At 39.7% G+C, this 18638-nt stretch overlaps 1 protein-coding gene across 3 annotated transcripts in view; it reads left to right on the forward strand.

The window, feature by feature from the left end:
- The window catches only part of epha3 (eph receptor A3), a 98831-nt gene that overhangs the window by 46376 nt on the left and 33817 nt on the right, over positions 1 to 18638 (forward strand). For all 3 annotated transcript variants that reach the window (XM_062431645.1, XM_062431643.1, XM_062431644.1), the window contains 3 exons: positions 7222 to 7377; positions 11007 to 11366; positions 15861 to 15985. In XM_062431645.1, coding sequence (XP_062287629.1) covers positions 7222 to 7377; positions 11007 to 11366; positions 15861 to 15985 — 641 coding nt within the window. The remainder of the gene's footprint in view (positions 1 to 7221; positions 7378 to 11006; positions 11367 to 15860; positions 15986 to 18638) is intronic.

Raw genomic sequence — 18638 nt, forward strand, 5'->3', positions numbered from 1 at the left:
CTACTTCTTTTCACCCTCCTCTTATCCTCCTCATCAGGCTCCTTTATTATGCAAATCAGTGTTGGATCAGATCACTTAATTAAGCTCTACTGCGCCAGTTTGCGCGTGCACAAGCACACACAAAGAAGAACACACACTCACACAGGCAAACACACAAACTGGTCTACACATGATAACTGTCCCTCGCATGGACAGACACTGCTGGTGGGTCTGTGGTGTGATGATTAGTATTCTGGACCCTCAAACACACACACACACACACACACACGCACACACACACACACACAGCGCATCTAGGCAGCAGAAGAGTCTCTTTGAGTGGGTATAGATAAACAGACTTGAATAGCAGGGTCTCTTCAGGCCATTAGCCTGCAGTTAGCATCACAAACTTCAATCTGGCCCTCCACTGCTCAGTGGATGAAGCCAACTGCTTCATTTCTGTGGCTGCTGAAATTGCAGTTTATGGGGTCATGGTAATGATAGGCTGAACATCAGGGTCAGAAATTGATCTGGTGGCCCATTTTTAGGTGCTCTGTGAGAGCCAGATGAGCTCTAGTTTTCCTAATGCAAAGCTGGTTTATAGGTGGTTTTAAATTAAAATCTACTTAAAATAAAACAAAGATCTTGAAACATCCAGAATCATAGTAGCGGGATTACCACATTGTTACATTTTTAACTGGGTCATTATACAGATTTAGCTTCATTGAATGAAAATGGAAAATCTCCATGTAGGCATTTCCATTTGGAAAAGTGTCAATGATGAACTCATTTGATGAATCAATGCAAAACTTCCCAGATATTACAGACCTTTAATTCCTTTTATCATTTAACTGTGCCCATTTCATATTGTTCCAGCTAGAAGTAGTGAATTTCAGCCATTTCTGGTAACTGTACTGACATAAAGATCTATAGAAAACTGACAAAGAAACCTCTAAACACTGTTGATGTTTGTGCTTCATCCTCCCTGATTCTTCTTCGAGCTTCTGTTGTGCCGGCACTCAGCCGAAACAACCACACTATAAAAACATCAGCAATTATGATCTTAAGTGCTGGGAGCCTATTACAGGTCTTTGTTGTATTCTGATAAGCTCTGGCAGCTTTCATCACATTTGCCATAACTGAAACTTTAAAGCTTTAGTCTGGACAGTAAATGTGTCCTCCAGTTGATGGATACTGGCTCTGGAGCCTCAGAACCACGTCCCTGCTCAGTCTGGCAAGCAAAAGCACATTGGTCCGCCACTCTGTCAGATGAATAAACTCCAGCATGTTCCCACTGTGATTATCATGACAAATGACAATAATTGAAACATAAGAGAGATGGAATGTGTAGCAATTTGCCCTAAGACACAACCCATCAATTTTGATGATTGCTTTCATTTATACTTATGACAAAAACAAGTTCATTTGATCGGGTTAGGGACATATTAGTTTCAACAAATTGATTGTAATTCAGCATAATGGATCTGATGGTCTGTGTTAATTTGTGTGTTAGAGTTATAGTCTAACAATGTGTCTTTCTCTTTTTGCGTTGGTGTGTGTTTGTTATAGTGAATGTCTTGGCGTTGTGTTTGGCAAGTTTTGGATATTAATATTTAGGTTCTGGCTGAAATTAAATACCATTTTGTTGTCAAAACAAAGAATTAGGTATGCATCATTAAGCATGTTTTTCTAATCTAAAACAGATATCCTACAGATATAATTTACCACTTTAAACACACTTAAACTCTCATATTTAGATGGATGATTTGTGTGTATGCATTTTCCCATTAGTCAGCAATGTGCCTGTGTCATACCATGGTGCACTGTTTTCATGCAATGACATAATTATTAGGCAGTTAAGTTGCCCAGCAAAATCTACCATGGTTGCATAAAAGACTTTGACCTTTTTCAGATTTCTGCAACGTATTACTGCTTGACTCAAATGGGGAATTTCAAGGCAGGGGGGCAAAATGTTTACTGTTGCCACGTTTCCAAAAAAACATTGCAAGCGGCTCCGGATAAGAACGGCAGCCAAATGCCTAAACTGTCATTTCAAAGAGAGCTATTGCAATCAAGGAAAGAAGGATACAGCGAAAGAAAGAGACGGGAAAGCCACAGAAAAGAAGTAGAAGAAGGAGGGCAGGACGAGGGGGGAGTGTAAGACGGAGGGAAATGGAGGAGGAGGAGAGAGGGAGTGAAAGTCATTGTGATCTTGTTGGTTTGAAAAAGAAAAGAGGCGGAGGTGGTATGAAAACAGGAAATCAATTGTTAGGTCGGTGTTTTGCACCGGCAATGTTTGCAGCTAAACTGAAACTGGAAGGGTATGTTTACGTGAATGACCATGAGAGAAAGAGAGAGAGAGGGAGAGAGAGAAATGAAGACCAATAAGCTTCAAATTAGGCCAACACGAAGAAAGGGGTCAGGGGCAGAGGCATTTTCTCATTTTCCCTGTGTGACACCAATAAATTTACAAGTAATGAGTGAGATCAGAAGGTCAAGAGGACACGAGCCATGTGAGAGGTAACATGTTGAGCGTAATCCCAGGTCGCAATTTTCTGATGCTCACAGTATTCCAATAAATGCCTATATGTGATTATAATGAACCTGTAATCATGCATTATAATTAGTAATTCATAAGTTTCTGTCATTGCCACACACAACGGCTGCCACTGGATACATCGCTAATGTTTGTTTCACAATTGAAAAGTTTTGTGTGATTGAGCTTTACCAATAAAAATGTTCCAGATTTCATATTTTAAAATCACTCATTAACTTAATTAGTTCAAATATCCCATGAAAAAAAGGATTTGTACAGGCTTATCATCAGATTTATTTTCTGATACTCCAGATAGTGTAGACAGTGCTAAAAAAAAACAAGACATGAATTATGATATTTTACCCAGGATAATTCCATCACACACGCAGCAACATATAGGACATTTAAAATGGGAAAACAACAGAATCACTGACTGGCTAACATACCTCCCCTTCCACCCTCCTTCCAACGGCCAATACTCACAAAAGCACATGCTCTCACACTCATACACACGCACAAACACTGACACTACTGCGCTGTAGCAGTAGTGCACTATCATTACTGCCCCTGTTTTTACTCAATCATTTCTATTCTTAGCTTTGCATTCTAACTTATATGTGAATGATGTATGTGCATCATGGCTGCACACAATGATTAACTCATCATGGCCGTGACTGTGCTATGTTTTTCTATTTGTATAAAGTTCGGGAAATAAAATAATGTGAATGGAATTGAATTTTTGTTTCAAATTTTGCTTTTAGTTGGTCCCATTTAAAACATAATTCAATCTCATCAAGTTAAGGTCAGGTTTTCAGCTAACATGTAGAAAAAGTGGGGACTACATGTGATCACTAAACTATCCAGCAGTCATGTTAATTATTGATGAGGGTGTCCCATGACCTAGACTATTGATTGAGCAAATTGCAGCCCCAGTTATTTATACAACCACCATATCATGTGGCTGCTGCAGTTGTATATGTGTTTGTGAGTGCTCTTTAAAAGTGAATGGAGAGATTTTGTTTCAGGTGTCATTTTAAAGAAAGCAGCGAGACATTGTGTTCTGTTCTGTCCTTGCGAGTAATTGCAAGAATTCCAACTTGAATGTACGTTTGTGTGTGCGTGTGCATGTGCGTGTGTATCACAAAGAACTACTTACAGGGACAGTGATCCAATCCCTACATGCTGTTTGTGCCACTATTATTGATTTGAAAAAAACAGTAAATAAAAGATGATTCATCGTGGATAACCTTCATAGCAGTGGTGCTCTTGTTCTTGCTCTTGTTTGTGTTTGTCTCTTTTCACAAACACAAACACACGCCCACATCTTTTAATTAAGCACACATACGCTGTCATCTGAGGAGTTGCTGAGTTTCCTCTCCAGGGGCACACACACGTACACACAATTATACCATCCATTCATACCCCTACACACACTGCTGATGAATGTCAGTGTAACACATCTCGGCTCTCCTCTAGATGAGGAGTTAAATTCCTCTGAGCCAAATCTGATTTTACCATCAGCCTCTGTCAGAGCCTTTATCCTGGCAGACACGCTGGGAAGAAACAGAACCTTTATTATCCTTTTCCAACAGTTATAAAAATATTTTTAGGGTTGTGGTCAAGAAAATACAACATATCACCACTGTCATATGAAAACCTCATACCGTTAAGTGCAGCTTTGGTTATTAATTTTTACATGGAAAGTTTATGAGATCCACTCTGTTCCCTAATAAGTTTCACGGCTGCGTTACGGACTGAAAAGTCCTTGTATATTTTTAACTTCCAAGTGGAAACAAGGCTGTTTTTCTTACATTTGTGGTGTGTTGACTTGCCAGAGTTATCTGTCCAAGTGAAGTACGATGGCAGTTGCACAGGGCCGCACTTAACTGAGGGGTGTCTGGGCTAATGTAGTGTGAACAATAAATAAATAAGTTCGAATAACATTATCTTCTTACAAAGTCTACAAATGAGCTAAATCATGCATCTTTATCAATCTCATCTGTCTTAAGTTATGGTATTCTGACATACAGGAAAATTAGCCACACTGCAAAGACAGACAAACACAATTACATATGTAATTACATACAAGAATAGCATCTTCACAATTGATTAGTCCCTAATCTGCAGTGAGAGTGATGCCAGGAGTTAGTAAATACAGTAGCTAAATAGTAACAGATCCAGTTGGACTTGAGCCCAGTGGTTTAACTGTCCAATTAATACAGTGAAGACATCTTTCTTTGGTGTTGAGGTGAAATGTTCAGGGCATGTGTGCTTTGTCAAAGGTTGTTGTTTATGGATAAACGGATCAGATAAAGGCTGCGTCTCCAGCTGTTAGGAATTTAATTGTCTATTTATCCATAATTCTGTTTTATGTTCCTTCTGCTGAGCCAGCGGTTATCCTGCTTCTTCTCTTACCTGATTGGCTGTGGGTGCTGGCTGTCAGTTCTAATTTCCTGGTGTATCCTCCAATCCGGGAGGTCTGTTTTGGGTGTGTCAGCAAATGCTCTGGTTGTCATTCCATTACTAGGATCATATTTGGCTGTTTAAACAGGCTTCACATTCTATTACTCTCACACACACACACATGCACACACATGTACGCACTGTCGATGGGAGGTTGTGGAGTACTTAGTGCAGCATGGAGACCTTGGTGTGCCAGTGTCAGTGATGGATATGGCAGTAGTATCAGCAGTGTTGGCTTTTGCAGGAGTGTGTTGTCCACCACTGGGATCTGTCAGCCGTGTTCTGCTGAGCCCACACATTCTGCTGGCTCGCTGCTATTGCTGCAAGCCATTTTTTTCTATCTAGTGTGTCTGTGTGTGTGTGTGTGTGCATGTGCATGTGCATGTTTGTGAATGAGAGAGAGAGAAAGAACAAAACAAACATGTTTGGCAGAGTACATGTCAAATTAATGGAAAACATCCATATTTGCATCTTAATAAAAATCAGATATTGTCCAGTCTCTTCCAGCTCTGACATTTATAGATATGATGCAGTTTCAGGTGATCGATTTTTTTTAATTTTAAGATTAATCTAACATTAAACGGGTCATATCATGTTTTTTTTAAAATTTTATTTTATTTATATACTGCTATTATGTCAAATATCTATGTGAAACTTGAGATGAATGTATGTAAAAATGCCCCCTTCAAGTCAAAAGCCAGCTCTGAACACTGTGAAATGTTACCTGTGCTTCCTCCTCAGTATGACATCAGGTCTTTGTTGCTACGGGTTGGTACTCTCAGAATTGGGGTTGAGCATGCACTGATGAATTTAAAACGTTTCTATTTCAAGTAAAGAACAAGAAAAGATGTGAAATCCCACTGGTGCTGTTTGTTTATGTAACGTCCCGAGCTACCAGAAGCCTGCCAAGCTTCCACTTAATCAATCAGAACAGAGTGGGCTCATCAGAAGGGGGGGTTAAAGAGACAGAAGATAAAACAGCCAGTTTCACACAGAGGCTGAGCTGAGGGGCCGCGTAATAGACCAGTATAAGATAAATAAGACATTTTCCTGAACTGTAAATCAGGCAAAGATATTTCTAGCATATAAATATAGACCTGGAACTGTGCATGATACATCCCCTTTAATCCTGTGACCTGTGCTACTTGAACTTTGAGGTCTGTTATCTCAGTCACTCTGTTTTGCTTATGGATAACGTTGTAATGTTTATTTTTGCAATGAAAGCCTATACATTGAAGCAGAATTTATAGTGGCTGTATTAGAAATGACTCTAGTTTGTAGAGGTACCGTTGATGTTAAACCCTACTGGCAATACAATTGTCTTCATCTTCGAGGGAGGCTTTTTGTAGGCTTAAATGCTTTGCATCCCTGTATCCCGTCATCAAGCCTGGACAGTATGACAAAGATTCAAGTCTGTGATTGAGGATATAGCAAATAGTAGAGAATACAGGAGCAGAGTAGAACTTAACAGATGAAAGAGGGAGGAAGTTATTTATTTAGATTTTTTTTTTTTAATGTCCTGCTCTTGATCTTCCTTCCTACACAAACTCTACACACATTCCTATTTCTCTCTCTCTCTCTCTCTCTCTCTCTCTCTCTCTGTCTCTCTCTCTCTCTCTCTCTCTCTCTCTCTCTCTCTCTCTCTCTCTCTCTCTCTCTCTCTCTCTCTCTCTTTCTCTCTTTCTCTTTCTCTCTTTCTCTTTCTCTCATACACACACACACACACACACACACACACACACACACACACACACACACACACACACAATGCACATTATACATGCACAGGTAGAGTGTCACCCTGGTTGTGCGGATTGCAACAGATTTGTGGTGAGTAGGAGTTAAAAGAGCTGAGTGCAGATTTATTACCACAGATATTTAAAGAGAACAGCCCTTTTGTCTGAGGCGACAATTTGCATTATTCATGTTGCGCCTTCTGAGAGCCGAAGAGAGAGAGAGAAAAATAGAGACCAAGACATTTAAGAGATTTATTGTTTTTTCGTTTTTTGTTTTTTTTTAGAAAAAAGGAATCATTGGTTTCTTGTTACATTAACTGAAGATTTACACAAGTCTTCTTGTGGTTTGTTGACATGTGTGTGTGTGAGAGTATGTGAGTGCATTAACTACATCAAATCTTTCAGTCCTCACGCAGGTGCTCTGAAGAAAAATGCAGTTATTAAATAGCTGTCAATGTGCTGGTTCAGCATGACACTCATGTCCCTTTATCTGTCTTCTTTCTCCAGTGTGCAAGGTGGGCTTCTACAAATCTACGCTTGGGAATGCGGAGTGTGCAAAGTGTCCACCTCATAGTTTCTCTCACCATGAGGGGTCGCTACACTGTGGCTGTGAGAAAAACTACTTCCGTGCTGAGGGAGACCCCGCCTCTATGGCCTGTACCCGTAAGTGTGTATGTGCATGTGTGTGCCTTTTTTGTGTTTATACAGTCAACTCGACAGTTGGGTTTGATATCACATCATATGATGAGCCAATGGTGTCCTGATTGGATGCACCACGACTCATGTTAGTTTTATATCAGATATCTCACCAGAGAAACCCTTCAATGTGGTATGGGAAAATTCTTCTCAATAGGCTATACGACATGCAATAAAACCTGTCTTAACCCCGCCTTGAAGAGCTGCTGATCCCCATTAGTTTGGCTGTCAGTGAGTTTTAGTGTTCCATGATGCTCTAAGTGCTTTCAGATGCTTTTCACACTGAATCATTTTAAGGGAATACTATGCATGTCTATGCAAATCTCATAATATTATTGTGCTGTAAGCTTTTTGAGTATCAGCAAAACACTCTTGCAATCTTCAAATTAAGTTCAGAAACTTCATAATTATATTTAAGACTGTATTTTTTGGTTGTGGTTATAGCATCAACATGTCAGTTCAGTTCAGTGTATTTTGCCAGTTAGCGTGATCTCAATTAACACTGCATTCCTACTGTTATAACACTCTGCAATTTCCCAAATCACCAATAAAAATAGTTTACTCATAGAAAAAGAGGATTTACATTCTTTACAGTATTTACTCAAAGGTCACGGAAGCCACGGCTGCCCAAGAACTCTTAATCACTTCTTCCGCTTTATACACGGTTCTCTTTTGTCTCCCTCTGATGCAAATGGTTTGCAGATGCAGATGCAGATTCCTCCTGCAAGTCTTCTAAAATGCATTTCCCATAAAACCATAAATCACTGCATTCCCTGATGTCAGATTATGAATACATCCGTTACTAAAAGGGCTAGGGAGAAAAAAAAAAAGAAGGTCTTTCACTGCGTGGTGAACAGTAGAAAGTACAAATCGACGGGAAGCCAGTATCCTAATTAGAAAGACAGTCACGGCAGGGCTCTGCTGTCATTATCTCAACCATCTTGTCAACTAGGCAAATTTCACCTCATTGGGACCGATTGAGCGACGCAAGGGCTGCAAATGAATAGATAAGTTGTTAGAAGATAACGATCATGATTATCTCAGAATAGGGATTTTGCTGTTATCAGTGTTACAGAGGTTGTTTAGAGTTGACTAAAATTTTTAAAATTGTAGTTTTTAACTCAGAGAAATAGTGGGGAAAATCCCCCTCGCTGATCATCACCATCCCCCTTCTTAGACATAGTGTGAAATCACCACTTTCACACCTTTAAGTTTTACAGTCTGCTGTCATCTGTTGTGATAAGTGGGAGGCTGGAAAAAAGTACAAATAAAGAACAGTGAATGCATAAGTCCCTTTTGCAGGGATGGAAGATTTCATATACATCCTCAGTTCTTACGCACCATAATTCATGTCACATGTTAATCTCGATGTCTATGTATTATTTTGACATATGGAATTAGTATATGATTGCCTGCATGTGTACATGTGCATGCCTTTGCAGGTAATATTTGATGTGAGTTACAGGTCCAAACGTTTGATGTGGTCAGTGGAGCTGGCTGTTAAGGTCAGCCAGAGGACTGTTAGTGCAAGCTGCAAAGAGTGAGGCAGCTGGATTCGCCACGCTGATAGGTTCGAACCACCGGTGGTTCAGACGCAGTCATATCACTTAAAGCATGACACGATGGATTCCTTTGTTATCCTGTCATACTGCGATCTCGCAAATCCAGCTGCCTTGCACGGCAAATAAAATACTGATTGACTTTCAAGAAATCACATATTAAGGTGACATACAGTATACATTCATAATAAATGTTACCGTTAATGAATAGCACAGACAGGGTTTCTGTCTGTGCTAACCATGATGGGATATTGGAAGTAGATCTGAAAAAATCATAAATTGTTTTCTTTTATCATAATTGTCAATAGTACTCGTATTAGTGTTGTGTTGTTTGACATTATTTCCCCTTCTTACATGTAACAGTAGGATTGATCCCCATGCGTGTAAACTGGGAAAACATATCTGGGTTAGTGGAACAGGTCAAATCTGTTATATTTTATTGATATACTAATAAACACACCATAATTGGACATGGTAATCAGGTTCTTTAATTGGTTTTCTGGAGCCTTTTTTTCATTTATATATTTAGATGTTTTGAAGGTTATTTTAAATGCCTTACATTTTGAGGCATTTCTGATTTCTAATAATAAAAATATGTCTTATTAAGTCTTCAGTTTAGATTTCTGAATCTTAGATACCCTTTTTTACAGCTTAATATTTTAATATTTGCTGTATTTTTTTATTGTTTTGTCTATTTGTTTGTTTTTCTTGCACAAACACAGTTAACAACTGTATTGCACATTACTTGATGGCAGGAGCTAGGCATAGCTCGGGAGTGCAGTACATTTTCAAATATGGTAAACTAAACAAAGCATTTGATCTCAAGATTTAATTCACTAAACCCATTTCAACCTCCCTCTCTCCCTTCTCCAGTATTGCCCTCTATAGTCATAACTTTGATACACAAATCTGGAAATATTCAGAGAGATCTGTTTGTAATAAAAAGTTGTAACTTTTATGTCAGTCTAAGTTTGACACACTAACTTTTTTTCTTTTTTTTTTGTGTGAAAGGGGCTGTGTCATGCCCCTCTCTTCTCTCACTGATCCAGAAAGTGAGGGAAAACAGATGCATACTGTAGTACATACACACTACATCAACAAAACCCAGATAATACCACCATGAAACTAGAATGACAGAGGAACATTGTGTAGCATCGATTATGATAATTTTCTTAATTATACATGTAGAGATCCACACTGCACTCTGTTCCTCATATATTATTATATTATACTATTTAATTTTTTATTTTTTTTATTTAAAAAGTCATTGTCTCCAGTTTGTCTAAATGTTCTTAAATGAACATTTTTAGTACAAAACTTACAGAATTTTAAGACCCTGTAAAAGGGGGGGTTTCATTAACTGTCACTTTCAGTGTCACTATCCCTGCCCCTATCTCTTAATTAATGCCATTGGTTCAGAGTTTGTATGATCCCTTACTTATGCTAACATCACACGTCAGATGGTTTGTAACACAAGACCATCTCAGACATCGTCTAAGAAATTGTTTGGAAAAGGGCAGGCATTTCTTCACAGTGTATCATTGTCTTACCATGCGAGGCAACTGGATTACATGAGAATCCTCATAGGACGCTGATTGGTCCAAACCACCAGTGGTTCAGACATATGTGCATGATATGAAGCCTGACAAGATGGATTACCTTGTGATCTTTTGATGTTGAGATGTCATGAATCTAGCTGCCTTAAAAGGCAACACTTATACTGCCCCAAAATCATGTTCTAATAGGAAATACATCACACCAACAAGGTAAAATAAATGAAATATTATTTAGTAGGGCCTTTAATTCTTGAAGTTCATCTTACATGCTGTGTGTACTGTACCTGCTGTGGATATGAATTCTACTGAACGATAGTTGAAAGTACTTTTTCTCCTCTCATTTTCCTCCACTCTACCTTTCTTTGCACTGTTCCCTTTTTTCCATCATTCTTTGAACACTTTTCTCATCCTATGTATCCAATGACCTCCTCCTCTTCTCACCTCCATCTCATCCCATTTCCCTCTCTCCTCTGTCTACCAGGCCCTCCTTCAGCTCCTCGAAATGTGATCTCTTCCATCAACGAGACTTCAGTCATACTTGAATGGAGCTGGCCGGAGGACGCTGGTGGCCGCAGGGACATCACCTTCACTGTCCTCTGCAAATGCTGCCGCGGTGGGGGTGGGAACGGCAGCAATGGTGGTGCTCAGCGTTGTGAGCCTTGCCGAAGTAATGTGCGATTTCTACCGAGATCCACGGGGCTCCACAACACCACGGTGACAGTGGGCGACCTGCTAGCCCACACCAACTACACATTCGAGATTGAGGCGCTGAATGGTGTGTCATCGCTGGCACCTAAGATGAGGCAGTATGCCGCTGTCACCATCACCACCAACCAAGCCGGTGAGATGTCACAGCAGATGGTTAGAGAGAAAAAGGCCCTCAGACAACCAGACAGACATACTTACAGGAATAACTCTGAACCACTGAATGTTATTTAATTGCAGGCTTTCACTTCAAACGACCTCTTTATCAGGTGATTTTGCTGAAAAGTTGTACTTGTGGAGCTGAAGTGTGTTTGCAGTGAAGAAAAGCATATATTATTATTCCAAAATGCACTCTCTTTCTCGCTCTCCTTACATATCTCCCTAAATATAATTCTCATATAATACACTAGCCTGGAGACTCATGTGCTCAAACATATGCACTCCAACCATCAGCCCTGGACATTTACAAGGCGATCCCAGGCCACTATTCTCTTGTTTAACAACTGGGATCGGATGTCTTCCGTCTTCACAAAATAAAAAAAACGAACTCACCCTTTTAACAGACACTTTTAACATAAAGATGGGCTCCTAAAACTCCCAGGAAATCTTTTTATACAAATATCTACCCACACATGCAGTCCTATAGAAGAATAAGAGGGCAAAGGGAAACTGGTTCTTTGAAATTCCAAGTACAAAATAAATCTAGCTGCAGTAGAAAGTGCCAAACCTCAGAAATCCCTAACTCTAGCAAAGAATGTGCAAAAGTCTCACTATAATACACCAATTTATTCTGCTATTTTCCTGTCACTCACTTCACTATTTTCTTACACAGTTTGCATTTGTATTTGTTAATGCTTTTGTATGTGCAGCTCAGCATTTTCTTCTCTTTTCTTCTCAATCATTGTCTCTCCCTTTGTTCTTATTTTCTTTCTTTCCTCATCTGGACACAGGATCTTTTATTTTAATCAAACCCAATCCAGATTCCACTATTCTGTTGTCTTTTGTGGTTTCCTCCATTTCTCTTTAGGGCTGCTTTGTTTCACTCTTTGCGAGATGATTTGATGCTTGAAGCGTAGTTTCTGAGCTGGGTGAACAGACGGGAGTTTCTTTCATAAGTCATCATGACTCAAGCAGCGTGAGACTAAAACTAAAAGAGATGATGACAAAAGCTGTGGATTTAAAGAAGGTCTTTGATGCAGTTGGACTGACAGTGCAAACATTTTGTTTGTTTTATATTTGTATGCAGGCATGGAGATTCTACCTACTTATTTTATCATAAATATAAAATACTCAATACTCAAAATAGTTCCTTTAATTTCCAAATACGACTTTCTTTTAAAGGACAATGCAGTCATCATATTTCTCAGTTTCTGCAAGGTGAGGATCATACAGTTATATAGCATTTACTTTTGAGTACTTGGAGAACAGCTCAAGCACAATCATACAGCACACATGATACAAGTATATACTGTATAGCTGTATATACAGTATTTATATATGTGTAACTCTTATAAAGACACTTGTCAGCATAAATATGAGAAGTTGTGTGTACTCACAGTACACATACAAATACACCTTTTTACATGCAGATATACTTATTTGTATGAGCTGTCTGCTGTATCTGTTGTCACAGCAGGGTTGTTTTATAAAGGAAAAGGACCAGACTGCTTTAAAATGACAAGACAGGGATTAGTCGTACATACAGATTTTTTTGTTTGTGTGTGTTTGCTTGTTCACAAACAGTATGTGTCTATACTGATGATAAGTTATGGACTGAGATCATATGATCACATGTAAGGATAGAGGGCAATGAGGACGTTTAGTTTAAGTAAGGAAAATCTTCTGAGTCTTCTCTTACTAAGCATTATAATCTGTGTGTGGTTAGTCAGAGGGATTCTCTCTGAATATATATTAGATTTAAAGATGGCTTGTCAATGCTAAGAGGGCTGGTGTGTGCTCTGAATATTGAAAACCATCTTTAATGTTTGAGTGATCATCAGAAGAGATGGATCTCTACATGTCATTGATCAACCACACACAGTTACAAGCAAATACGCACACAAACACACAATTTACCATCAAACACACCTTCCCATACCACACACACACACACACACACACACACATGCACACACACATACTCACATGCACAGCCTCTCTCTCTAACAAATATCTCAGCCTGCAGCTGCACTCTCTCCATCAGCCTTGAGAGTTTACAAGGATTAGGTATGTCAGTGCACTGGCCCCACCCAGATACACTCTCTCTCTCTCTCTCTCTCTCTCTCTCTCTCTCTCTCTCTCTCTCTCTCTCTCTCTCTCTCTCTCTCTCTCTCTCACACACACACACACACACACACACACACACACACACACACACACACACACACACACACACACACACACACACACACACACACACATACACATACAGATACAGATGCCAAAGCTGTTAAAAGCTGGATTAAGTGTTTCCCTGGGAAGGAGCAGTGTGCCCTGGCTCTGCTGTCAAGGTGCTGTCAGATAGCTCTCCTTCTCTCATCTCCTTTGCCCTCCACTCATTGTCATAGGTATGCTAACAACAGAGTAACGGTGATCCACATTTAGAATCGTAGTTCCAGAATCAACTGCCTAAACTGCAGCTGAACCTGGCCGAGTGGCTTTGGCAGAAGAAAACGCAGACACATACAACAGTATATATGCAAGGGCAAACCCTTTCTTCACCTGCTTGCAGCTCTGTTGATGCAGTTAATAGTAAGTACATTTAATCAGAGAGAAAGTGAGAAAAACTTGTAGTTAAGTGTCGACTTTACATTCTACCAGTTGTTTCAATCACGTCAGTATTTCATCTTAGCTACACAGCATGTGTTCAAATATCAATAATGTATTCGTACAAAGTCAAGAGATGATGATCAACAGATGTGTAGTCCAAGAGAATCCAAAACAAAATGGTGTGATTAGAGGATGGGAATGTAGTCAAAATATAAATAAAAACGTGGTTTTAACCAATTTTACCACTAAACTACTATTACATCCCAAAGTCCACTAGTGTAATGAAGTGACGACTGCATGCCCGTCAAATCACACAGGTGAATGACACTGAAGGCCAGTTTTTAAAGTCCTTATCATTCTGGTATGCTGTATCAGTTTTACAGTTTTGCCGCAGACAGAAACAGAGACTGACAGCAAATTAAGTGCTTGGCAATAGACATGCACACACAGAGAGAGCTAGGGAGAAGCAACGAGAAGGAAAAGGAGGAGGAGAGGAACTTGAAGCTGCCTCGAAGCAGCTCAGACACAGTAAATCATTACCACCATAAACCACAGAGCCAATAAAAAGAACAGCCTTACCCTGCTATCAGAACCAGAGGGAGAGGAGGAGAAGAGGAGCAGGGGGTATGGAAACAGATTCTCCCCATCTGGATTCATTACAGAAGAAAAAATAACTTCCCGCGGAAATACACAAGAGTATAAGCACAGAAAGACAAAAACACACACACGCACATGCACACACACACACTCACATAGACACACTCCGCAGCTATATAATCACAATCAACTAAGGCTCGAACATTTCAAAGACAAACATGTTTTTTCCTGTGGTCTAATAAAATTAAAAGTCGATGCCTCAGATGCCGAGCTGGCCCCGGAGCTGCCTGGCAATTAGAGAGCAGTAAAAAAGGGAAATGAGAAAGGGAGTGAAGAGGGAGACAGAATAAGGGAGGGGTGCATGGCTTGATAGAGGGAATTACTAGATTGGGACCATGTGAACTCCCTGAGGCAAGGCAATGCAATGGTGAAGGATTGGCAAGGAGGATTGGCTATTAAAGAAAAGCACCAAACCAAGAGTGGTGGGGACAGTAAATAAAGAAGGAAAGGGATATAGATGGTTCTTGGGGTTTCAAATGAATACAACGCTTTTCTGAGAAATGCAGCTAAAAAACTGAAATTCTTGGTGATGCCAAATCCAAATGTTTAAAGGCATTTAATTCTGATTAGGATCTGACTCTTCTGCAACATAAGCACCAACTAATGCATATTTTAGTGAAGCTTAATAGATGATTGAATGGGAGTTTCATATTCTCATTAATTCTAGACAAAGCTAATTAGGTAACCGAGCATAACTTTTTTTCCGTTTTTGTCAGCAACTGTGGTTAATGCTACTTATATACCAACTACATAATTTTTCCTATATTTCATTGGAAACATGCGTCATCTTCCCTTAAGAGAACTTTTTCCTAGAAAAGATCAAGACACCCTTTTAAGAATCATACATTTCAATGCTTTTATTCACTGCTTACACTTTCAAGTATGCTCAAGTTACATGTTATATATACATAATGTGTTCATGTAAAAACATATTAAAACCTAACATTTCAAGGTTAGGTTTTATCTGCTAAATCATCTGACCTAAGCCTGTGTTTGCATTAGTGTACATCTTCTCCTTCCCTCCCACCAACCCTGGGTCACAGCCTTTAATGTGGCCCCACTGGGCAGCAAACTCAATTAGGCTAACAGGAACCATAGACAATTGCCAGGATGCAACACCGGGAACTGAACTTCCACTGAACCTCTATAAAGTAACTCTCTCTATCTCTCCTTCTCTCTGTGTCTGTCAATGTCTCCCACTCAGCTCCCTCACCAGTAGCAGTGATCAAAAAGGAGAAGACGTCTCGAAACAGTGTCTCCCTGTTCTGGCAGGAGCCAGAAAGACCCAACGGCATCATCCTTGACTATGAGATCAAATACTACGAAAAGGTCAGTGCTGCAATTATCACTGTTAACACCTCAACTCATGTGCCTTTGAGCAAGGCAGCATCATGAACTGCACTTTGAGTGTAGTGTGTTTCCTGGCATTGTTTATCTGTTTTATCTGTGTTTGTTGCAAAAATTATACAAAATAGATGGTTTAATCTGGTTTTGGAGTTTAAGATTTCCTTACACCAAATTAAATGTTGGGCCTTTGTTCAACATTTTTGTTCTTTGAATATTCAGGTTTCTCACTTTTAGGTGCTATTTAATAAAATATATGAGGCCTACTTTACACCCTCCATTAAAATGTGTTGAGTATGGATTGTGATCCTATCATCCAAACCACCTCCGGAATGCATTGTGACCACATTGAACACAAGTGTAAATGAAATAGCCTACAACAACTACATGGGCAGAAATACGTAATTCTGCGTGACTGTTCCAAACCAGGGAGGTAGCAGCTATTAGTCAGTTGGCGAACTAAGCTACTAGGAAGAAAACTATGGATATTTAAGACACTTGTAGCAGGAATCAAGATGAGACCAAGTGTCTGCTTTCAATTTGGGCAATCCAAGTAAAACTTGGCAGTCCAAAGCCAATACAATGTTTTTGTTGTTGTTTTTTGGAACTGTGCAAATGAGAGAAGGATGTCACGTTTGATTGTTTGAGTTGGACAGAGCAATCAGATCTCTATTAGATCTCACTGTAGACACTGGAGATACAAATTAAAATCAGGTTTAAATGTAATCAGGTTAAATCATATCTAAATACAATCTGGATACGAGACACAATTTAATAAAAGGTGTAAAGGGACTCTGGCTCTTCACGCCACAAAGCATTATTAGCAATGTATAATTAAATGTGATACAGAAATATAAATACAGCTTAATATAAATCATTGAAACAACACAGAAGATAGACTCAAGAAAATGGCAAAATGTTGTCAAGGATCGCTTATTATATTCAGCCTTTTCCTGCTCCTGAGGTTTTTTTCTCATTCTACCTCCTCTCTCATTCTGCTTTTTTCTCACTCCCCCACTTTTCTCTTCTGTTCTTCTTTTCCTGTTTGTCTTTTTGTTTTCATTCTTCAGCTCATACTCCTGCCCTCCTTTCATTATTTTTACCTCCCATCTCTTCTTTTCATGTCTCTCTCTATCTCTCATCCTGTCCTCTCCCCTTCACTCCCTAATGGAGACAAGTTTTATGGCAGACAGTAAATGTGTCTGCGGGGTCGCTCATTCTTCTGTGAGGGAAATTAGTGCAGAACAAATTACACTGGCTTTCAGCACCAATGCTGTGCTATGGCTGACATTTGATGGTGAAATTAGCCGTGGATGCAAGTTTAATCACTCTGGCAGATTCAGTGTGTGAATGTGTGTGTGTGTCCCAGATCACAGTTTGCTTGAATGCCAACGGTGGCCCCTAATCTCTTGATTAGTAGGCCGACAGAAGCTGTTTCCTCTCTAAACTCTGTTCCCTGCTCAGCCATCCTTACCTAAGACGTTAAAACAAGGCTGGAAAACAGCAAGGGGAAAAGTTAATGACTGATACTGGGTCAGAGCTCACTGCAGGTATAATTCTCATTTGTGGTTTTTCATTCGCACAAACATGCTTGCACATCACAAACGCATATTCATTAAAAGAGGACAGGGAGATGAATGAAGGGGTGGGATCGAAGGGAGAAACTGTGTGACAGACTTTTATAATGAAAAACCACTGGGCCTTTGCACTGATCCCTGTTAATCACATCTTTGTTTAGAAATGACACTCAGGGACAGGCACACATGCACACACACACACACACAGACACACACACACGCACGGACGCACGCACACACACACACACACACACACACACACACACACACACACACACACACACACACACACACACACACATTCCCAAAGGATTCCCCACAGCAGCCATACATACGCAGGGATTTTCAACTCCAGACAAAAGGCTCCTCCATGCAGAAGAGCAAACTGGGACACCCAAGTGAGACCTCCCATAAGAACCCAGGTTTCAGGCCTCTTCCTGTAGCAGGCAAAGGGATGCTGAGGACATCTGAGTCTGACACACCTAGGATCATGGCCATCGGAGGACAAGAGTTGGAGAACAACACACCATGACTCACTTATGGGACAGACAAAGGCTTTTAACGACATACACGCAGACATAATTACATACGCACATAAACAGGATGGTGAAACGAAACACAAAAACACAACGGCAGAGATGAAAAAAAAGATGTTAGATATGTGCTGCATCAGCCAAACTCCCTGCTTATTGTGTTTGTGGTTTCCTCTGTCTGTATTTACATGACTTTAAAGGACACATACACTGTGTGCAACATCATGTAATCCAATATTAATTCACCAATGGCTCTAGCTTCTCATAATGTAGAAAAGTGAACATTTTGCCAACAACACGTCTATGTAATAGATGAAATATTTTTTGGACCAAATTTTTGTCGTGGGTTATAAAGTCAAACAGCTCTATTTTGTCTAAGATGTAGCGCAAGGAAAAGAAATACAGACATTGTGAAAGTTGAGATATTTCAATAGTAAATCAACATGGGCTTTTTTGATGTGAGCTCTAAAGTGAGGTAGAATAAAAATGTTATTCGTCACAAGTCATTAAGTCTCATACTGCTGTAAA

Source organism: Scomber scombrus, chromosome 13, assembly GCF_963691925.1.
Source record: "Scomber scombrus chromosome 13, fScoSco1.1, whole genome shotgun sequence".
Lineage (NCBI taxonomy): Eukaryota > Metazoa > Chordata > Actinopteri > Scombriformes > Scombridae > Scomber > Scomber scombrus.